The following is a 24,456-nucleotide window of genomic DNA, read 5'->3' on the forward strand; positions in this document are numbered from 1 at the left end:
TACCCTTCTCTAACAATCTTTATATATATATATATCTCTCTCTCTCTCTTCACGCTTTGTCTTTTGTTTGCTTGTGCCCCAATTTGTTGCTTCGCTTCAGTTGGCTTTGCTTTCAGTTGGTGCTGCTACCTCTGAGATTTATGTTTGCTTATTATAGGGTATCCAGACAGCCGTATATGCCCAGTGTAGGTAGCTGCTAACAAATTCGCAACAATTTGTTAAGCATTTAAGTTTGTTTCGGACTGCGTTGCCCTTAAAAATATGCAACATTAATTTTAATAGAATTGTTTATGGGGCGGGCATATGGAAGAGTGGGCGTGGCGGGGCTATAGCAAATGATGCGCAGTTAGTTTATGTTTTCTGTTCCCTCTCCCTCTCGCACTCGCTGGCTGTTTTGTGTGTGTCATGCCATGTCATATTAAATGTAGATGCTGCGCCGGAAAAAAGTGGAAAAAGCGGCGAAAAACGAAGGAAAATGCAGAGCAAATACCGTTGGAAAAGCCGCGCCAAATCAAAGCCAACAATATTTTTCAGGATTATTTCAGTTGGCTTGCTGTTGAGTGCACAGAGCGAAAGAGAGATAGTCTAAGTGGGAGCGAGACAGAGGCTTTGGTGACACAGACAACAGCAGAAAAAATTTAGTTTCCAAAAAATGTCTGTTAATTTGGCAGCGTGCGCTGGGTTTTTGCCAGCGTTTAGATTTTTTTGCACGCTTCAGTTTGTACAAGAACCGAAATGATAAACTGGTATAAACTGCAGTGGCGCCCCTCGCACACTTGTCCCTTCGCATAGATATGCAAAATGCAGCGAATGCACATAAATTTCAGGGTTTTGCTCGACGCTTATTTGCATAGGAATTATGTATTTGGGCACAACGACTTAGCAGCATTAAACAACACACACGCACACACATGCAGATGCACACGGCTGTGGGCATATTGTGGTTCTATATATATAGTATATATAAATTGTTTTTTGTTTCTATTTTGCAGCTATAAATTTTGGAAAACGGGCAACAGGAAAATGCATTGCAGCAGAACAAGCAATTAAAACAGTGAACGCAACTGAAACGTAAGCTCAGGCTGAGGCAGAGACTGAGCAGCAGAAGGAGACAGAGACAGAGACGGAGATAGAGACAGCGACAGAGACAGAGATTGAGTGCACTGGGCAAGTGTCGACTGCTTGGACTGTCCCTGAACGCTGTGTGCTAAAAACCTATTTTGAATAATTAAAATTGTGTAAGTGTTGCTGCTGCTGTTGCAACTTTGGCAACAACATCAACAACAACAACAACAATGATATAATTAATTCAATGCACCTGAATACGGCAGCTTACAAACGAAACTCTTTCAAATCCAATTGAGTGCAACAGCCGCAAGAGCAGCAACCAACAACCACAAACAAAACAGCAACCAGAAGACGAAGAAGAAGAAGAAGAGGAATATCAACAACAACAACAACAACAGCAACAGCAACTTGAGACAGCTATAAAATGGCAGCAATTAGCCAATGCAAAGACAAGCGAAGACATATCCGCAACAGGACACATCTGAGCGATGTCCTGCGCCGCACTCTGCCCATTGGCATCATCGTCGCGCTGCTGCTAACACAGCACTGGGAGAGCGGTAAGTAGCTTGTTGTGGCCTGGTTGCGGTCGTAGTCCGCAAGTAGCCCAGTCCAGCTCAGATTGTAATGCAATCTGCCCGCTGCTCTCTGGGAGCAGCTGTCAACGAGCCCCGGCAAAGCCGCGCGCACAGCTTGCAGCCGCGGGCGTGAGGCGTGACAGGTTCGAGTTGGGAATTCAATTTGTGAAAGGTGAAGCTGAGTACTGTAGCTTAGAAATCTGCATATCTATTTGAACTGATTGATGACTGACTGATTGACTCACTGATTGATGATCATAGGTCGAAGTGGAGCTAAGTTTTGGGAGAGATGAATTATTTATTCAATGCGAGCGTAAGGAAATAAATAGATGACTAACTGATTGATTGATTGACCGATTGATTGATTGATAAGACGTAAATATATGAAATACCTTGAAGAAAATGAAACAAAGCAAATATTCATATAAAAACTGATTGACTCATTGATTGACTGAAGATCGAGCAACAGATTAAGAAAGCAAAGTAAAAATTCATGTAAAGACTGATTGACTGATTGATGGACTGATGATCGCGCAACAAGATGTGTGAAATACCAAAAACAGATAAAGAAACCAAAGCTAATATTCATGTAGACTGATTGACTGATTGATGCTCTGAGTTAAGTTTTTGAGAGTTAACGCAAATAATACAAATATTTATATGAATGATTGACTGACTGATTGAGTAAAGGAAGTGTCAAATATTAAAGAAAGCTATGCGAAATTCAGGAATTATATAGTTTAATATATATGATGCAAAAGAAAGGATATATTCGCCTATAAACTAAGGATTTAACTGACTGTTTGAGTCCATCAATCAATGCCCAGTTCAAACTAGAATTCAATTTGTGAGAGGTGATCGAAAAGAATGCATTTAATTCATCACCTGACAGGCTAAAGCTCCAGGCAAATACTTAGTTAGACGACTAACTGGCTGTTGGTTTGAGGCAAAGCAAATTAAAATCAATAATTTAATTTATATTATTTAATTGGTTGTTAGTTCGTTGTTAAAGCCTGCACCCATTGGAAATCATAATTACAGGTAAAATAGTATAATCTGTCCAACAGACAGAGGAAGGCATGACAGACCCCATGAGGTACGGATATGCTTGAACAGAACTATCAGCTGAGTCCAACAAGCAACGCTGTGCAGGGCACGAGGTGTTTCCAAGTCGGACACTCCCGATGCAAGAACTTTTATAAATTCTATTATGTAACACATAAACTGTAACAGATTTTAAACTGCGTAAAGCCTGATTTAAATCAGATAATAATTGATATTCGATCTATTATTAAAATTTCTCTTTGAATATTTGCGATGGCATCAAATCCAGTTGCCCTGAATTTACAAAGCGTAAATAAAAGCAAAATTTATTAGTAAATTATTGGGCAAAAACTTTTGAATGAAATATAGATTTCGGTTTTTATTTATTCAATTTAAATATAATTGAAGAGAAAGTTTTATTTTGTAAAAGTTTTGTACTACAAAATCTTTTCATAAAGCACAGAAAAATATGAAATTTATTGTCAAAAAACTGGGAGAATATAAGAAAAATGCAATTAAATTATATTGTTTTCTATAACTTGATTGAAAAGGCTTCACTTGGTCGAGCTGTAGAGCTGCAGAGACTGCTTTGGAGTCAATCAACAAAGAGTTGCATTGAAATGGGCAAGAACTGCTAAGCTGCTGCGGTTCGATTGGCAGAACTCGACAAATTGTGGTTGGGCAATATCCTTGTTGAATTAATGTCAGTCGAGCAGATAAATATTTCAAAGGGCGAAACTTAAGCAATTAATTTCGCTAATTGCTTTTCTTCGCAACGTTTTTGTTTCGAGTTGCGGACGGGCGCTTGGACTTGGACAACGAGGCAACGAGGCAACGAGGCAACGAGTCTGCCAGGCAGCGAGGCAGCGAGGCGACTGGCTGCATTGAGTTTTGCATTCAAATGCATTTCAAGGACTCAACTTTGGCGCCGCACAAAACTCAATCTGACATTTATGCGAATGTCCACGGTATCAAATAAGAGTAATGACATTGCCTGCTGCCTGCGAACGACCCCAATGCGAGCCAAAGGACAAGAATCACATCGCAACGAAAGGCAAGGCAAGGAAGCAGCGTCTTGGGACGCTCACACAGACAGTGCAATGTCCTTTGGCTACTCAAACATTCCAGTGGCTATTAGTATTCATATCTTGACTGAACTTAACTGAAAGCTTAAACTGCTGCCAGTCGGGGCGCAATCGGGCGACCGGGACGCAGGGAGCCGGTTTTAAGACCTCTCGCTCTGTGAGCGTTTTGCATGCATTTTCATTTCGTGCTGGAATTGCTGAAAAAGATGCAATTAAATTTTAGGACAAGGGGTGTCAAGCTGCGCATAGAATATTCGAGTGCAGCTACTATCTCTCTCTCTCTTTGTCTATCTTTCGCTCTTCCTTTCTCCTTCGCCTTGTGGTTGCAGCTGCTGTCAGTGGCAAGAACGCATTATTAATTTATTTTTCCAACTTGCAAGATGAATAAGCAAAGAGCAAAAATGTACCACGACTGACTACGCTTTCCTCTCGACTTCAGTCGACCAAAAATTTTCTATTTAAATGTCGCTGCGCTTGCCTTAAGAGTGCCGCCCATTCCGACGCCACCCTGGGAGCAGTCAAATCATTTTGCATGCAATTGCGATTTTGGCCAAGTTAACAAACGTTGACGTGCTTCGACGTCAGTTCGCAACGCTGCCTCAATCTGCTGTCCATCAGGTTGGGCTTCGATCGTGTTGCTGCCAGCAAGAAAATAAAATCCAAAAGTGAATAATGAACCGCAAATAACTTTACTTTGTGCTGCCAAGTTTGCACAGCACCACCCAGCACCACTCATCAGCCAGGAGCCAGTTGCCGTCATTCGCCATTTGGATTGCATCCGTTTCTAACCAAATCCAACATGCCGCCATTCACGCTGTTGTTTCAATTGCTGCGGGACGTTTGTCTGCGCTATCAGCCAGCAGCAACAGCAACTCGCAGCAGCAACTCGCAACAGCAACTCGCAACGGCAACTGCTACTGCTGCAGAAGTTGTGTCAGTGTCGGTAACAATTATTTCGGTTTGTAGTTAGTTGAGCTGAGTTAAATTTGGTTTGGTTTTGGTTAGGTTTCCTCCTCTTCCTTTTTTATTCTTGGTGTCGTTTACTCTAGCCGCGGGTTGACTCATTTTCTTAGACAGCTTGTAACAAGTTGTGGCAGTGCATTGGGAATACATATGCTCAGCTTAATGCAATGATAAGCAGCAACTTTATTGCTTAGCTTGCGAATGTAATGATGTAGCTTAGAAATAATTTTTCAGCAATTTCAATTCAGAGAAAATCATTAACAATTTAATAAATTTATTTTTAATATTTATTATATAAAAATATCTCTACTTGAAACAAGAGATTTTATACTGATTTGGCTGGCATAGCAAATAGCGCTTGAAACTGAAATTCTTATATGAAGAGCTGTTTTATCTATAAAGAAATTGAGCAAAATGTATTAATATATATAGGAATTAAATATTTGTAAACACGTAAATATATAAATAAATAATGATATAGAAATAATATATCCTCTAATTACACTTTGCTGAACTTTAAGTTTTCTGGCATAGAGCTAAGTTTTGTCTAAAGAAACTTTTTTATTCTTAAGAAGTAAGAATTTGACTAGTTAAATCTCAGCGTGTTGCCACTGAAAAATATATCTGCTGCTAAAAATACAATTAGATATCTCGGCTTAAACTTCCATTGGTTAATTAAAAAAGTACTAAAAAGATTTTCTATATAAATGTCTTCTATAGCCAACGGCTCTTAGCGAGTTATGTTGCGTAAAGAAATATGATTGAAGTCTCAACGATATGGCATGAAGAGCTTAAATAGGTTTTTAAAACTGTCATCAAGTTCTAAGGGCATAGAAATAGTGGCTTCTATGGGCCAATGATGTGCCTTGAGTAGCTTAAGCTCAAGCAACTCCGAAACATCTGCCTTCAAGTGCCATCGACATAGGTAAGCTCAATTCTCTACAAACGCTCAAAAGCTGGGAATATAGCTTTTAACTAAAGTGTATTTCAGCTTTCGCATTTATGAATTGTACCAATTTTAGCTGAACTCTTTAGCTTTCTGCTGTGGCTTTAAAAATTTGCATTTGCGGCTGCTACCCGCCCAGCCACACCCAAACAACCCCAGCCCCAACCTCACACAGAGCCAACAATTCAAGCTTATCATTTTGGCCTGCTGATGAAGTGCAAATCGTTTTATGAATGCCAACTGATAGTGGAAGCTGCAAAGCGCATGTATTTCATTTCATTTGGAATATTTGTCTCAAAAAATCACACGCTGTGGTTTATCTACCGTACCCATGAAGTGGGGTTGGGAGGTGGGATTGGGCTTGGGATTCGGGCTTAGTGGTTCAAACCCCCAACTAATCAAATTGACATAGGTTTACCTGCGAGCTAACTTGCTCAAACTTTGCCACAAACTTTCGATTTTCGTAAACTTTGCGTTGCTGTCCCAGATAAGAGTTCAATGTAACTGAAATTTATTAACTCTTCGCAAGCACATGCAAATAAATCAGCAACAAAACAAAAAATCTATATGTGTATATATATATATATATATATGTAGATGTGAATATAGATAAAAAATGATAAACTCGAAACTTTGCGCAGGGCGTTCCTGAGTTGGGACTGCGATAAGCCAAGTCAAGCATTTAAGTTACGCCCACAATAAACCTCAAAGAGGATATTGACATATGACTAAAATGCCAGCAAATGTAAATGCAAAAAGCTCTCGAACACATGAGGTGTGGGGTGGGGTGTGGCGTGGCGGGGCGGGGTAACCTCCACTCCTTGTCACACTCTTTAATTTACAGGGTATTGCGAGTAGTTGTAGACATATCATATCACAGCTAACTCAGTTTTTAGTGAGAATTTACTAATTAATATGTTCTTTAATTATTACAGGGTATTTTTGAAAATATGCAGCTTTTCATGCCTAGTTGAGTGCTTGACTTATTTAAACATATTTCCAGGGTATCTTCTGGTCTATAACACACTAAGTTTTGTTTGTTTATTCACTGTCTTCAAATCATGTTCAGCCTAAAACACTTTAAATATGTTAAAAACAGTTCTTAAAGTATTTACAGGGTATTCTCAGGTCTAATATAGATGAGGAAGTATCTGTAAAATAGAAAAACTACTCGTAAAACAGTTTAACTTTTCCATCTCTCAATTGACCCAGCTAAATGCCTCTATGTTGCCTTATCAGTACTTACAGGGTATCTTGTAGTCTAGTTAAAATGTTAATAAACTGCAACTTAACATAAAAGAAGACTTCATGTAGTAAATATGCAAAATTTTTAATTGCTACTGTAAAAATTTGTAAAAAACACTGCCTACAGGGTATTTTGAAGTCGATCAACTTTACATATAGCAGAATTTAAAGCTTTCCAACTATTTGCTGACTTTCGTAGCAAATGTAATGCTTTGATCGAGCTCAAACTAAGCTTAGCTTATGTTTGGCTTATTTGCAGGGTATCTTTGAGCTTATCATTGGTTCAGCTAATGCCGTCACTTGTTGTAGGTGCGGCTGTGTCAAGTATTTGCACTTGCGCTAAGCAAAATTTACGCGCATTTGTTTGTACGACTCCAGAGAATTGCTTGACGGCGTTTCGCGTTCAAGTGAAAATCGATGAGGTGTGTGTACGAGTGTTGCACATGTGTGTGTGTGTGCGTGTGCGTGAAGTGTGCGTTACGCTGTTGGCATTGTTGTTTGGCCACAATGTTTTCTTTTTTCCGCTTCGCATGGCTTTTTATTGCTTTTCTCTGGCATTTTTTTGCTGCTGCTGCCGGTTGCTGGTGTCATGAGCAAACGAGCAGCATTTGAGCAAATAAACTAGACCTGCCAACACACACACACACACACACGCGCACACACACACAAACACACACGGGTGCACAACAATGGATATAGGAAAATCTTAAGCCCTTGGCATCCTGCGGTTTGCCTTCAACGTTGCCATCAAAACTCTCAACATCGTTGGCAGTGCCATGCTCAGCGTCAACAACTCAACGACATCAACTCCTGATGCTCCACTTCCACAACTACCTAATACCTACTAGCTGCTGCTGCGGCTGCTGGAGGGACTACTAGGCGACTTCTAGGACTTCAATCATTATGGGCTGCCGTCTGCCACTTCACAGAGAAAACTCTGCACACAAAAATCTTCAACTTTATCTCGTCAATAACTTGAAGAGCGGCCCTTCAGACCCAGAGGCAACAGAGGCAACGGCTTGTGAGCTGCTGCTGTCACGCCTCCCGCCTCCCGCCTCCGCCCCCGCAGCTTATCTATCGCTTATTGATAAAAAATTTGCCATGGTATTTTGTGTTTTGGCACGTGCTGCGGTTGCATGTGATGATTATTTTATTGACAATTAAAAGATGAGCATAAAATAAAGCCACACGCAAATCTACTGTGCGAGGACTTCGGAGGGGCGCAGACAATTCGACACGCTGTAAGAAGTAAAATTTTTATTGCTATGAATGTAAAGACTTGACATTAACTCGGCAGCTCTGACTGCCTCTCTGACTCTCTGACTGTCTAACTCGATGCCTGCTTCCTGAATTCTGTCAGCAATTCAAGTTTATAGCCGCACTTGGCACCAGACAATGCTGTGGCTCATATACCCACTCCACTCTCTCTCTCTCTCTTTCTTTCTCTTTGCTTATTGGCCTTGCACTGGCACAGTAAAATAGGGGAAAGAAGTAAGCTCATGCGTTATTTGCAACTTGATGAAAGCTGCTTTGCGGCTGCCTGGCAACGCCAGACTCGTGCTAAGTAGTCCTTTTTGGTGCTTGGTGCTGACCACAGCTTTGATGTGTCCACTCTAGTTGCTTGCCCAGCCTCCTGCCTGCAGCCAATTCTCTTTCATCCCTTTCTTCCATGTCAGTGGCAAATCCATTCAGCCTTAATGACGAGCCATGTCCATCAAGTTCGTTGATTAGATTGATGGACACTTCAATTCATAGAGCACCGTTTCGTTTCTTTGTGTGCCCAGTCAGTTCCCATTGATCATTTGATGAGTATAAAAACTTCATTTTGATCGATAACAATCGTTGCCAGATTGATCGACAATTTTGATTATTCTGAAGATTTTGTCCAACTGTTTGCCAGCGCCTTTCCTTTCCTTTTTCACTTTTCTTTTACATTTTGAAATCATTTTAAATCATACGACTAAACTTTACTCAAGAATCTATGTTACCTTTTGCCTAGATTTTTTTATAATACATTTTATATTTCGGGCGCCAACCCAAGTTATTTTCTTTAAAAATTGTATTTTCTTTCTCAAGATTTTGTTGTTCAAAGTGACAAACATTAAGCTTATTAAGCAACCTAACTACATCATATTGTTCCCAAAGGAACAATCCGCCAAAAAAGAAAGTTTTTGTATGCAAAACTTTTTCTGTTTTTATTTTTTTGTGCAACAATCGGGGCAAACTTTTAGTTTGTGAATAAAAATGTTGCAAAAAAAGTATTAGATACTCAAAAGCTAACTTTGAGCTGTCGCTACAAATGTTCTGCTTCATTCATCGATAAACTGTCAAACAGACGGATTGACAGTTAGACATAGAACATGGCATATATCTGCGTTACACTTGCTTTAAGGGTATTTTTATTTTATTTATTTATTCATTAAAGGGTTTCTATCTACACTTATGTGAATAGAACCCTATAGTGCCCTAAGCCTTTTTTCGGCTTGACTTTATATATTGTATTATATATAATAATATATTTTGCAATTTTTTGTTTAATATTTTATATAAATGAATGAAGAGCTCTAATCGATAGTACTCGACTGGGATATACCCTGCATCTAACTTCCTGTTGCTGAACTTAAAGAGTGTAAGTTAGTCAAAGCACATGCAAGAAGTTTCCAAAATTTGAAGCGTTCTGTAGTTTGATATTCCTTAGGAGAAAATTATAGTTGATGACTCTTTTTAGCTTAGATGTAGGCAGAGGAAAGGCAGCTCTCAGGCAGCATATGTATGTGTAGTTATCCAGCTATATCTTTTCGTCTCTCCAGATTACATTAAGCATAGCATATCTACATTTCAGATAACATATATAGTATAAATTTTGCCATATCCGCGCATCTATTCCCCCCCCCCCTGAGCACAGAACTGCATTAGAAAACTCCAAATAAATATTTTTATTTTTATGTGTTTACTTTAAGCTCTTCTCAAATGAAATCTGCAAATTTCAGATAGCAGTTATATTTCATACAGAATATTCTCTTACTTTGAGCAATTGTGAGTTTCAGCTTTTGCTACTTCCATCTGTTATCTAGATTTATCCGCCTCATTTGAAGAGCTCACTCTAGCAGAAATGCATGTAAAACGCTGCGTAAGCTTAACATTTCTTTTCGCTTTGCTTACACAAATCATAGATAGAGTAAATGGAATTGGGCTTAGTTCAATGCGCCGTTGATTGCATAATTTAGGGCCACAAAACGGGCAAATTGTGTTAGTCCGATTAACGTGGGCTAAGGGCTAAGGGCTACGGCAATGCTCTGGCTGTTAACTGGGCTAATTGAATTTGCAGTCATCAGTCAGTCAGCAGCTGCAGCCGAATGCAAAAGAGAAGCCACCATATTTAGTTTTCGTGCACAAAAGGCTGCACAAACAAGTTTGGTAATAAAATAAAGTGACTCTCAGACCCATTTAGATGTCTGGCTGACAGACACACAGACAGACAGACAGACTGCACTTCATTAGAATTTTTGTGCGTCGAGGCACTTTCATTTTGTTTGTGAGTAGGGGCAGGGGAGGGGTGGTGGGTGGGGCTCCATTCTGAAAAAGCCATTTCATTAGGAGCCGTTGCTTTTGGCTTACGGCTGCTCGGCTTTCGGGTTTCGGCTTCAATGCGGCCCTAACTAAGTAACTCAAATGACTCTTAATGCCTGGCCAAAGGCATCGTAATTTTCATTTGCAGCGTATTAGCATTGGGATTTGTCAGCTCTTCACTGCCTCAAGTGCGTCCGTCCACAAGCTCAGTCTCAAATTGACAACAGCAACAGCAACAGCACCGGAAGACAGCAAACTGGAAACAACAACTGCAGCAATTTTGCGGCTAATTTTTATGCATTGCGTGAGTTCAAAAATGATTGCAAATTGGGGTAGATTAGTGTGAAGTAGGCGCATGTAACATGGCAGCCGAAGTAAAGGCATGGAAGGAATTGATAGAAAAATTTAGTTGGAAAATCATTAAAAAGATTTTGATTGAAATGAATAATGTGAAGTTGAATTTTTGGTAAGACTCTAGATATATATATATGGAACGAAATATATATATGGAACCACAATTAAATATCAATTTATATTTATAGTGGACTGCTAGAGTTGACTTGGACACAGCTTGAAGTCACAAATTTCATAGATATTAGCATTAGGAATATAATAAAAATTGAATTTATCCTAACAACAGCTCTCCTTGCCTCTTCTTCTCCTCTCTTCTTCTTTCTCCGTCTCCCTCCCTGCCTTGCTTCAGACTACATCAAATACTTTTATAAGCTTGCCCATAAAAAATTTCGCCTAGTTTCCGTGAGAATTTTGTCACGTGCTTAAAATCCAAATCTACGCTTAGATATAAAAAGATTATTAAATATATAAAAAATTATAGCTAATTTAAAAGCATGAAACTATTAGAATATTATATTTAATGCTTGAAAGATTTATTTAAGGACTAAGCAAAAATATAGAAACTTTGAAAACTTGCAGTTTTTGAGCTGGAAAAGTAATTGAGTTCACATAAAGTATAGCAATCACATGATAGCTAGGGTATCTTTCTGTCAGCCTGTACTTTGCCTGCTGTCTTTATGCCTTTTTTGCTAGCATTTTGCAGTGAGCTCTCCGTTTCGTACATAAAATATGAAAATTTCTCACACAAAAGACTTTGTTTAGTGCAGGTCGAGCTGCGGCTGCCAGAGCCACTTACCGATGGGACGCACTGCATCTGTGCTGGGGCTGGTGCTGGTGCTAGGATTGAATGTGGGTTGTAGATGTGGGCGATATGCCGGCATGTTGCCAAAGGATGTTAAAATATTTTTGCAGCTTTATCTTTGGACAAGGTGAGATGAGCTCGGTGAGTCCGGTGAGTCAGAGCTGTGCGGGCGAAGGGCGAACGGATTGGGTTTTGTCGTAAAGCAGCCTCGGGACTTAACTGACATTGAGAGCTGGTCGGCGGGTGAAGCTGGGGCGAAGCCGGTCTCGGGCCCACTGGGCAGCCAAATAGATTACCTTCATTTTTGCAACCTGGACTCGAGAGTGCAGCCCCTGGGATGTGGCCATTTTGCGGGCAACCCCAAAGTTTGCAGTTGAAAGCAGCCGAAGGGAGACAATGCACACAGATACCATAGCTACTTGATCAGCCAGAGCTCGGTTTGTGCCCCCAGGCAGCAGGCAGCAGGCAGACATACAGCACACAAAATGCTGCAAATTAATTTTACCGCATGTGGCATTGTTTTCCTTTTTATTTTGTCGAGTGGCAGCAGCAGCAAACAGAACGTAAATCAAGGCACAAATTGTTCAGCTGCTTATCGGCGTTTAATCTCTTTATGATAAAATGTTTATTCGGGCCGCCTGTTTGTGGCTGCAATATAAATTGCCAATAGCCAAGTATTGCGTGCCCACTAACACTTGCCACATGCCAGAAGCCCCGCGTGCCGCTTGCCGCTTGCCGCTTGCCACTTGCCACTTGCCACTCAGAGGTTGTCGCTTTGCCATATGAAAGATAAATTCTCGCCGATAACAACTTTTCTGTTTCTTTTTTTTTGGCTCAGGCCCTGAAAAGCGGATTGAGTGTACAGGCTAATTTAAGTTCAACGCCAGCTGTCGCACAATGGGCGAGGTAACGGCGGGTGGGTGGTGGGCGTGGCCAGCAGCCAATGAAGTCGCTGGCTCACAGCTGCTGCTGTTAAGGCGCGGCGACTTTATTATTATTATCCTCGGCGCAAAAGTGCCAATGGACCAAGGACCATGGAACACGCACCGAAAGAGAGACAGAGAGAGAGAGAGACAGAGAGTGTGTGGGAGGGCAGCTTCAACATTTGTCCAGCTGCTTCATTTCATATTCAGCAGTTGCCGATTTTTTTTCTTGCGCCGTGAAACTCCATGAAAAAGCGAGAAATCATTTAAGTATTCTTTTCATATTTATGGATAGATTTGTTTGCAGATTTGTAAACTGTTGGGCAGTTCCTGAGCTGAAAGAAGTCTAAAAGCACACGAAATAATGAGGATTTATTTACATCAAGCACTTAATGCGCTGGCTTAAGGCTAAGCGGGCTTTGAACCATGAATTTGTCTTTTTGCTAGATGAAGCATTGATTGGGCTCAATGTAGATACAGAAATTTACACTAAGCAGCAAAGATTGCTCTTGTGATTCAGACAAATTTCTGTACAGCCTGTAATTTGCTTTTAAAATCGAGGGTATATAAGACAAGCTTCAAACCTTGTTCAATTATATTAGATATATTTAATTATAGGGTAAAATATAGGGTATCTGCGAGTTGATCATTTTACATTTAAAGTCTACGGATTTTATTAGACTAGCAATTAATAATTCTTGTAAACCTGTTATTTTTTCATTGCCAAAATAATTTTTATTTCTAAAATACAGGGTATGCACTACTCGATCAGTTTAAATTTAAAGTCTTTTTGAGGAATTCAAACTAAATAAATTTTATTTGCGAAACATATCTTAGTTCTACCTAAAGCGTATTTTTTAGATATACCGGGTATCTTTTAGTTGTTCAGTTTTAATTTCCGCTTCTTCGATTAATTATCGGTTTTTCAAGAATTCGTCCCAAACAAAAGCCAAGTTCAAACTTTTCTGTTCACTTATGTTGCTACCTCTGCCTCCTGCCACGCCCCAATCGCCTGCTGCCTCCTGCTACTCAACGGACGGGCTCATCAGTAGCTCATCAACGCAGGCGTCTAAAATTGCTGCCTTTTTCTTTCTGCCGTCTCATATTTTGCGCGTTTCGTTTTATTTTTTGTTTTTATCATATTTCTTGCATGAATTTTGTCACCATAAATGACTTTAAAAATGCCTAACAAAGTTTTTAAATTACTTCTTGAGTGGGCAAAAGCGTCGAAAATGAAATTACTTACAAAAGGGATTTTGAGCTGCGTCCAACCCCAAGCTCGACTCGACTCGTCTTGACTCGCCGCGACTTGCCGCGACTCGACTGCAGCTGTTGTCAGCGCCTGGAAGTTTCACCCTCGGCTTATTAACATTGAAAGCTCATTATTAGTTTTTTCCGGGCGCCTGGCGCTGCCTTCCTGCTAACTTGTCTTTAACTCGTTCACAAAAGTTTCGCTCAAAAATTTTCCATTGCATTAAGACGATGCGCAGGTGTCCATTTTCCGAGTTGTCCTAATGAAGTGAAGAGCGTGTCGCCTGTTGCAAGTTTAATGAGACATCTTGGGGCAGTTCGCGGTCAGCTCGAGCTCGGGGGCCATTCTGCAGCTGGCGATGTATTTGAATTGAAAAAGTAGCTAGAAATATAATATTTTATATATACCAAGACCATGTTGAGATAGCCAATAGATAAGCTGCTCAGTTTTATCATTATAGAACTGAGAAGCTCATCTATTAGCTTACCCAATAAGCTCTTGACGCTCGCATCAACTGACTTTCTTAATTGATGCATATTCTCATATTCTCAACAATATTTAAGACATCTGTACACAAAATAAACTATTTTTGAGTAATATTTATTGGCTTCAAATATGTGCAAACACACAAAAAAAAGCTAAAGCTAGCTTGAGATGCCTAAACAAATATTCGACTATGTACAAAGGTTTCCGAGCCAACATGGAAATACTATAGAAGGCTTCTACTTAATTATGGAAGTTTATAGCTTCATAGTTCCAGTTAATAGCTAAGCTTATGAATTGTTAAACAATTGAACAATTGCTACGGTTTCTAAAACAAATAATCAAATTTTTATTCTTTCAAAACTAATTAATTATTTATCTAATATTTTCTATGCTGCCTATATGAACAACAAAACAAAGATTTATCAGTGGAACAATGAAATTCAACAATGTATTCATTGATTAAATAATAAATAAAATTTTGACCATTGTGCGAACATTTAATTTAATTCCATTTAACGATTCAACGATATAATTTTATTAATAAGTCTTACAATCTTGCTTGATTAGCTTAGTTTAATTTCATGAATCGTAAAACAAAGGTGTGATAACACCATCTAAGCCACTGATACTGTTTACTGTTTATTTAGTATAAAAGTTTAAATACTTTTAACATAACTTAGGCTTCATAGTTTCGTGCAATGAAATTTAAAATTTTTTAATTAATTAATTTATTATTGAAAAACTAAATTAGTGTATATATATTTTTTTAATTATTATTAAGAGTATGAATTTATGGCTTCAAAAATTGTTTCGTCATGGCTTAAAATCTATTAAAAATATTTTTAAAAAAATTTAATTTCATTACAAATCCCTCAGCCTTACTTAGTTAACTACAAGTTGATGTCAAATCTGTTAAGCAATGTTTCTTCAAGCAAAGCCAAAGTTCCCAGCTGCAGCCTGACAGCCGTAGGCTTTGGATGTAGGTTGACAGATATCGTGATTTATTTATTTATGCTATGTGCTGGCTGTCTGTCGCGCGCTAAGCCCTCGAGCACCCTCTCACCTCTCAAGCCGTGTTTGGCTAAACAATTTGTTGCAGCAAATATTGGCCAAGTGTCACAGCGTGCAGCATTTGGTGACAATTGCAGTTGGTTCGAGTGGTTGGGTCAGCCTGCCATATGCCATATGAGCGCACACTTAATGATATTGACATTAAGTGCCGTTGCTGCAGCAGCAACCCCTAAGCCGAAATCTACCCTCTGTGTGTAGGTGAACCCTGAGCCGTGAGCTGTGAGCCATGATATGTTACGCATTGATTGTAAACTCGGCTAAACGTTGTTGTTGTAGCTATAGCAGTTCTGTAAGCAGCCTCGCACTCGTTGGGCCTAATGAACCATAACGCTTTATCGCCGTTTTGCCGTTGCCCAAGTACCCTAGCCTATGTCTGTCTAAGTGTGCGATTGGGATTTAATTTGATTGCTTCAATGCCTGCCAAAGTGAGTGTGTGTGTGTGTGTGCGAGTGTGGCATTAGCTTGTGATTTACTGTATTATTTAGTCTTACTTTGTTTTACCGCTTATTACTTTACGTCGCGTTCTATCTCTCTCTCTCTTGGTGTGTGTGTGCTTAGTCATCGTACACCTCCCTCCTCCTGAGTCAGCCCGCCGCACTTACTCGGGCGTTGACATAAAGGCAAACTCATGCGAAATCCTTTCTGCATTGATTGATAAAGTGCCTTATGCGAGGATTAAGGCGACATTGATTTACTATGCTTTGAGGATTTACTTTTACTTTGCTGCTTTTCTAATTTTTTCCCCATATTTATTTTGTGTTGTGCGTGTCTTGTGCAGCTGCAGTTGATACTGCTGCCGTGCCAAACTAATTGCTGGTTCAAAGTTCACAGCATGAGCTCCTCGAATTGGGGTAACTCTTGGAGAGTGCAACTTAGAGCTTCGTGTGGTAGAGGTTAGCTAAGGTCATGTATGCAGGAATTCAGCAACAGAAAATCAGTTTTGGCATTTCACATTTTGATAAAGTTTCTTGATAAAAATCAAATATTTTAATTTGTAATACAAACTTTAAACTTTATTGATCTTACTTGAAATACGTATAAATGTTATCAAAATGTCAAAAATTAAAAAATAGATTTTATATTAAATAGATTAAGTCTTCTTGAAATGATCGTAGTTTATTCTAAGACTGCATTTCTGATACTTTTTTCAGCTTCATAATTCTTATCATCATCTCTCAAACTGTATTCAAATATTTTAGATAAAATTTCAACTATTACTATGATTGATCGATAGATCCTCTCAAATGAATCAAACTGTTTAACAATTTGATATGACAATATATAGCCAGATCTATACTTAGAGCCGAATCATTAGCTCATCTCACTGCCATTGATTTTGTGCAAGGACGCGCGTTCAGCTCTAATTGTCAGCTATTCGAAGTTCAGAGAGTTTCGTGGCTTCTGAGAAGTGTTTAAAAAGTGAGTGGAAAAGCAACCTTCAGGGTCGAAAGGTGTTGAATAACATTCGAAAACTTTGTTGTTCAGGTTGAGAACAAAAAGATGAAAAAAGTGTTGCCAGCATTTCGTGTAGCCAATTGTGTAACCAACTTTGGTTTGGTTTGGTTTGTTGTTGACCTTGTTGTGCTTGGCTGGGCTGCTGCTGCTGCTGTTGTTGGTGTAGCTCTGGTTTATGTCAATTAACGCCCAAGTTGTAAACAAATTCTGCCGAGTTGCCGCCGCGTTGCGCACTGCACTCATAAATTGCACTTAGTCAAAGTTTCCCTTCGCTAGGCAAACTGGAAATGCTATTAGCGGGCGTTGGCTCTAAACAGGCAGCTGCTGTTTACTTAACGCACTGTGATTAATTGGCCAAGGGGAATCGTTCAAGAGTTCATAATAAAGAGGCAACTCTGTCTCTTGAACAATGAATTATGAAGATGCAATCAGCGCTTGAGCAGGGCTTAGCAGAATGGCGTCGGGTAGATGTGCTCTAAGGCACTTTGGCCACAATTCTATGCGCTTGCCAATATCCTGTGCCAATGGCATCAGGCAAAAAAGCTTTGACACGATTTCAACTTTTGCAGCGGATTTTAAAATCGTTAAGAGCGACTCCAAATAAGAGGGGGGCAGCTAGATTATGTTGCAAATAATACTTATGAACTTATTATCTTGTTTGTGTAGCCAGCTCCGCCCCTGCACCTCTCTCTCTTTCTCTATCTGCCTACCTCTCTGACCTCTGCGCAGCTGCTGCTTAGCATGCACAGCACGCGGCATGTGGCACGGGGCAACTTTCCATGCACTGGGAATAGAAATTTAGTAGCACAACTTGGCGCAATGTTTTGGCTCGATATTGGTCTTGGCTTTGGCTCTCAATTTTGTTGCCCCTGCTGTTGTTGCTGGTTGTTGCCACATGCCACTTGCCGCCTGCCGCTTGCCGGTTGCCAACTTCAATGTTGATTCTGTGTGGCATAAACTCTGTAAATAAATTTCAACAAAATTGTGTAACAATACGCCAAAACAGGCCTCAGGGGTAAATGCGACCGTTTTATATTCCTTTCTCTACACTTTCTTTTTTTTGCCAATGGACCCAAGCAGCTGAAAAACAAATAGTACTCGCAACTTGACATGGTCATAACAATACCAAAGCGTAGGGGAATATTTATGTGCAGAGAGTATCGCAGCGTGAAATACCCTAGCGAACTGGCATCCAGAAGCTGCAGAGTGGCTGATTTTGGTGGAGACATGTTTGAAAAATATAAAATAAATGCAATGAAACATAAAATGAAAATTAAAAACATTAATATATGTGCCGACTCTTCTGAAAATATATAAAATTAAATTTAAATAATAAAAAATATTAAAAAAAATATTATAGGTGACATATAAAAAATTTTATTTTGAATAAAAAAAATTATATATCGAATGGTGTTTTTATATTTAAGGAATATAATTCTAAATAAATGTATTTCATTTTTTATATGTGGGACATACAAATTAAAATAAATATTATAATAAATAACATACATAACGTATACAAACATAATATAATATAAAATATAACATACTAAATAACATTCATATAAATTGATAGCGAAATATATGAACTAAATATAGAATATATAAAATAAAATATATTTATTAAAAATATAAAACAAAATAAATTAACTGAAAATAGAATAAATAATAATAAAATGAGATATTCATTAAACATATTTTTAACTAATTTTCTATATATCTTTTTATATAAATATATATATAAAATATATAGTGTATAAAAATATATATATATATTATGAACTAAAATCATATAATTATATATATATATATATATGTATATAAATGTGCAGATTTTTCTAGTAATTTTTAAAATAAATATTTAAAATCTCAAATATAAATAAAAATATATGAATATATATTTTACATAAGTGTATATATGAATTAATAAAATTATACAAAACATGCTTGCTATAAGAGAGTTAAATAAATGGGCATGTATAACTGTGTGTATGTATTTAAGACCATAAGCATTTGTGACTATGAAGGTCTGATATATGAGTCAAATTACCATATGAATTGAATGATTTGTCGATGGAAATTGAACTGAAAATGCTAAACTTAGACTAGCTGGGGAAGGCTTCAACTATAGTCATGGTCCAAAGCCTTGTCTTGATATTCTTTGATCTTAACCATATATAATCCAACTTTCGGCCCAAAATTAAGAGTTGAATATTGTGACTCTATGACCGACTAAACTCTATTTACTCTTACATACCTGTTGGGTATTTCAGAGTTGGCCTTTATGACATATTTGAAATACCTTTTGCCAGGGTATGACAAACCACCAATTGCAAAAGAAAATGGGGAAACCGGAAAGTTGAGCTGGGCAAATATTTGAGCAAAAAAAAAAAGAAAGTTGAAGCGGTCTTCAGCTTTAAAGACATTTGCTGATGGTTTGCTGAGGCCCCGCAGGCCGCTTGCTAAAGAAATTATAAAAGAGCCGCTGGTAATTGTGCGTTGAAAGATCTGAAACGCTGCAGACCCCTCTCTCTACCTCCCTTCTCTACACGGTCTTTGTAGCCTTTACCTAATCCAATAAGCCAACAACAGTTTTCTTAAGTAATTTGCTACCCCTTTTTGAAGCCAGTTCGTTGCCTGCTGTTGCTCAGCTTTGTTATGGCGTTTAGTCTGGCAAATGGCAAACAATGTTGCCCCACTGGCAGCATGAGCGGCAGGTGCACGAGGAGGAGGAGGTCTACTAAATGGGCGTGGCTCGCAGCAAAATGCTCGGGATAGTTGCGTCAAGTATTTTGTAGCTTTTGTTTGTAGCTTTTGTTTAGCCTGGCGGCGGCGGCGTCGGCGCTGCCTTTATCCTGCCTGTCCATTGTCTCTCACTCTCTCTGTGTGTGTGCCATGCCACGCCCCTCACTTAACCGCAACTCGTACGCCCACACGACGCGTTTGTGCGTTTAATTTTGAAGTGAATCAATCAAACGTCTGCTGCAATATCAAAACATTTTTTAATTAAGCCAACCAAGAGGGAGAGCAGCAACTACACGAAGTTTTTACGCCATTAGCAAAATAATTTTCTTAATTTTCATTTACTTATTCTTTGTTTTTATTTTGCTGTTTTCAATTTCAAATAGGAAAAGCACATAAAAGTTAAGTGTTTCAGCCAGGACTACAAATTGTTTTCAGTTATCTCAAGGACTCCAGGGTGCTGGGCGGGAAGGCGTTCGGCTCGGCACTGGCTCGACTTTGGCTTTTATTATTGCTTTTTTATTGCGTATTAATTTTGCGTGCTTAATTTGCCAGCTCTCTCTGGCTCTGTCTGTGTGGGTGTGTGTGTGCGTGTGTCTGGCCGGTGGGCGATTGGGGGGTGTGGCCATGCCCCATTTGCCGCATGGCATGGCAAGTTGCTGGTTTCCGGCGCGAAGGGTTTTTGCGCTTGTAATTGACGCTGTTGTTGCTGCCGCCGTCGTCGCCACCGTCGCTGCTGCTGCTCATTTTAATGGCAAGAAATTGAATTTTAATTAGTAACGAGGAATCTGTTACGCATCAGTTTGTATTTAATTTAATTTCTTAATTAAAATGCGCGGGCATGTCGGCATAAAATCCAACGACTGGCCAAGCCCAGCCCAGCCCAGCCAAGCCAAGCCAACCAAACCAAACAGCTTGCTTCTTTTAACATCATCAAAGGCGCAGAAGGCAGCGAAAAAAACACAACAAAAATCGTGGAAAATATGAAATGAAAATTAACAGAAAAAATAACAACAATTAACAGAGTCAAATGAACGGCTGAATAGCCTGGGCTGTGCATACATATTTATGTATATATAATATAAAAAATATTTTTTATACATTTTTTTTAATCTAAGCATCTTTCAGTTGAGCTGCCTATGCATATCAAAACAATTTAATGCATAGCAAGTAAATAGATTTCTTTTAAGACATACAGATTAGCATAAGGCCAGATTCAAAAGTTGAAATCTTAGTTTAAGTTCTAGACAAACAAATAATTTAAATAAATAGAACAAAATTGTAAACTAAAATCGAATTATATTTAGAGCAATTTCTACCTCTGCTCATCAGATATGTTCTGCAAATAATTGCAATCTAGCAGTTTCCACTTTTAAAGCCAGCAACTTTTTGCAGCTAATTTTTTAATAATAATAGTAATATATCAGCTTGCGATAAAAGCTTAAAAAACGTTGTAAATATTTATTGGCAATATTTTTATTATCTATAATTTGAATAAACTGTATTGGTGATTAGCATTGAAAATGACAAGATAAATTAGGCTGCTCGTATAGTCGATTTTTTAGAAGAATTTTAATGAGAGAATTTCCATTTAGAAATTCTATAAAAAATTAATAAAATATAAAGAAAATATTATAATTTCTTAAATTATATTTTATAATAATGTATATGTGTTTATATCTTATGTAATGAGGCTTAAAGCACAGTTGAGCTGCATTTAGTTCTTGATTTAGTTCTGCTTTCATTTTAGTTTGGCACAAAGTCAAATTTCGATTGTATTGTTGCCTCTGAAAAGGTAAGATCATGCGAGATGTTTGCTAAGAAAACTTCCATTTCTCCTTCAAATATAAGCTATAACACCTTCATACTCAGCACCTGACTATTATAAGTCTCCAACTCATCATCAGTTCACATAATTTTAATCGGGTCTGCCCTGATTAAATAAAATTCCGCTTATAATTTTCGTGGTATTTCGTTTTTTGTCTGGCTGCCCTAAGCTTGTAGCAGCTGTGCCATGACCTTTGACTTTCTGACCATGCGACAGCTCAAGTTGTTGTTGTTGATTGAATTGTCGCAAGTATAAATGAGGATAAGCAGCACACGTGTCGGCACTCGAATGATGCTCTACAAGCAACAACATGATGAGGTGAAGTTGCCTAACATTTCGGTTGCTCTGGTTGCGCTGCGGTTCAAACTTGTCGCTTGGCAACAATTTTTGGTCTTTAAGTTTTTTTGGGGAGCCCGGAGGTTGGGGTAGCGATTTCTTTTATGGCAGAGAGCAAAAGTGCAGCCATATCACAGTCAGGCTCGAGTATCTGTGCCAGCGAGTCCTTGGCGCATCCTGTGCACAGCAGCTGGGGCCACGGGTAGAAGCAGCGACATGCATAATACAAGTGCCTTAGTGTCTGGCTACAGCACATTTCTTTATGCGCTGCACATAAATTGCATTATTTATACAACGTTTATGTGGCAGCCCTCAACCCCCAATACCCAGCCCTTAGCCAGCCTCCGCTCCACACCCTCAGCCAACTGTCTGTGACAGCTGAACACACATTTTTGGCCAATTCAGCGGTTGAATTTTTCAGAAAAACTTAGCGCAAGTTGTCTACGCAAATGCAGTTTAATTAAGTCGGCTAGTCGAAATCGGGTTTACTTAACTTTACTCAACGTGTCTGTGTGTGTGTGTGTCACGGCTGTTGCACTGTGGAAAACTTAAACTGTTTTGTGGGGCAAAAGCATGGCACCTTGAAAGTGAGCTTCACAGTTGATCAAACTGAGGCAGCATTGCTGACATGAGCTGAGTTAACAGCTGTAAACCTGAACTGTAAACTTTCTTATGTTAATGGAACTGCAGCTGTATATCTTACAGCTGTCATAACTTAATCAAAGTGCTGTAAAATATAGACTCAAAGCTAACAGCTGTTAAGCTTTCTTATGTTTTCCCAAGTTGTGTAAGCTTCAGCCATAAATTCTAGCAGATGCCTTTGGATATTATATTAACTTCAGCTGTTACATTAATGAGTTTTAAAGAAGTAAAGCTAACATAAGTTAAGTTAATCGAATAGCTGTTAAGTGTAGCTTTAAAGCTAACATCCGATGTAAAGCCAACAAATTTACAGCTGGAATATATTAAATTCATGCTGACAGATGTAAAGCTAACAGCTGTTAAGCTTATAAATATTCCTATAACTTGTGTTTAGCTGTTAATTTTGTCTTTGGATATTCACTTTAACTGTTAATTTCTGTTAACTTCAGCTGTTACGTAAATTGTTATCAGCTTTCAAATTATACACATGCTGTTAGACTTACATCTAAAAGCTTGCCTGAATCTCCTTGCTGTTAAGTTAACATATGTTAAGCAAACAGATGTTAAGTTAAAGCAAATCTTTAGTTTTACCTACAAAGCAAGTTGTGTCCAAGATCTCAAACAAAACTTCCACTTTCCACTTAAGCATTGAATAAGTGTCGCTGAAAGTGTTGTGAACGCTCCACAGTGACGCGCTGTAGAGTAGGCCAGACTAATTTTTTGGGTCGAGCCTGTGATGCCGCAGCGTGCTGCAGTTACAGTTTTGTGACGCCAACTTTGTTTGCCAAACTTTTTATTGGCACATATCCTGCAGCCCTGCTGCTGCTGCTGCTGCTGCTGCTGCTGGTGTTGCCTGTTTGTGTTGCCTGTTGGCTGGTGCCGTGTTTAGAGGCAACAAACTAGGCTAAAATTAAAATGTGCATTGTTTTGCGCCCAGAGTTTGGAAAACAGCATTTGCATATTTTGAGTGAGTGTGTGTGTGTGTGTGGTGTGTGTGTGTGTGTGTGCTTGTTTAAAGCCTTTTGAGCACTTTATGCAACCACTTGCTGTCAACGAGCCAGCCCTGAGCTAGTGGCTGCTCCTGCTGGCATCCTCTGCACGCATCAAAGGTCAGAGAGACGGATCGATATGCCAGCGACGCGTCGCTGCTGGCCCAGCTTTTGTGGCAATTTGTGCGCACATTAGTCGCGTTCTGTGTGCTGTGCTCGAAATTATACTCTTGAGCATCATTTAACAGAGAAAACAATAAATTAAATTATCCGGACCTACAACAAATTTGGCCTTTCCTTTGGCCACGACGCGTCGACGTCGACGTCGGCTTTGGCTTTGGCTTTGGCCTTCTTGCTTTCCGGCTTTTTGGCCTGGCCGTTAAACTCATAAGTAAGATCTACACACTTGATAAGCGTTTGAACTTCACATCCGAGTCGAATTTCTAAAACACTAACTCACAAATAGACACGTACACGCACACACAGACAGCCTGAGAAAGTGGGGCAGAGAGTGGGGTGAGGTAGAGAGTGGCACACGTACACACATCCGGCAGCATATCCGCTTTATTTGGGCTGGCAACGTATTCCAATTCATTTGTTTTCGATGTGCCTTTTAACCCACACACACACCCGCACACACACTCACTCACTTGGCCAGCCACTTGGCATGTGTAGGACTTCGCCTCGCTCCTTCTGGTATCAAAAATTTATAACATCGATTATTTCCTTTTCCACACTAAATACTAATAAATTAAATTGTTTTTTATTTCTCAATAAATTTTTATTATTCTGCTACTTTTATACATCATTTGGCATTTGCTATCGCACTAGGTGTCGATTTAATGGGCTCTGCCCCCAGCTGCCTACCTCCCACTCTCACTTGGTGTTTCTGTCTCTATCTGCCTCGCTCTATTCATCTCTATTTCTCCTTCTGCTCCGCTTCGCTCACACACTTCAGCTCTACGCTGCTCTTTCAGCTTTGGGTCAATTTTTGATTTCCGCTTTCGAATTGCTCAACGCACACGCATCCGTTTCCGCTAGCCTGTATACCTCTCGCCCTCTTGCCCCCCCTCTCTCTCT

General features: G+C 39.2%; 1 protein-coding gene across 2 annotated transcripts in view; it reads left to right on the top strand.

Moving 5' to 3' along the window:
• LOC111593236 (lachesin) overlaps positions 1 to 24,456 on the top strand; it is a 149,909-nt gene that overhangs the window by 58,719 nt on the left and 66,734 nt on the right. For both annotated transcript variants that reach the window (XM_030223802.1, XM_030223801.1), the window contains exon 3: positions 993 to 1,625. In XM_030223802.1, the coding sequence (XP_030079662.1) occupies positions 1,493 to 1,625 (133 nt within the window). In that variant the 5' untranslated portion in view covers positions 993 to 1,492. The remainder of the gene's footprint in view (positions 1 to 992; positions 1,626 to 24,456) is intronic.

The sequence above is a fragment of the Drosophila hydei genome, unplaced genomic scaffold (assembly GCF_003285905.1).
Source record: "Drosophila hydei strain 15085-1641.00,03,60 unplaced genomic scaffold, DhydRS2 tig00000290-arrow-arrow-pilon, whole genome shotgun sequence".
Lineage (NCBI taxonomy): Eukaryota > Metazoa > Arthropoda > Insecta > Diptera > Drosophilidae > Drosophila > Drosophila hydei.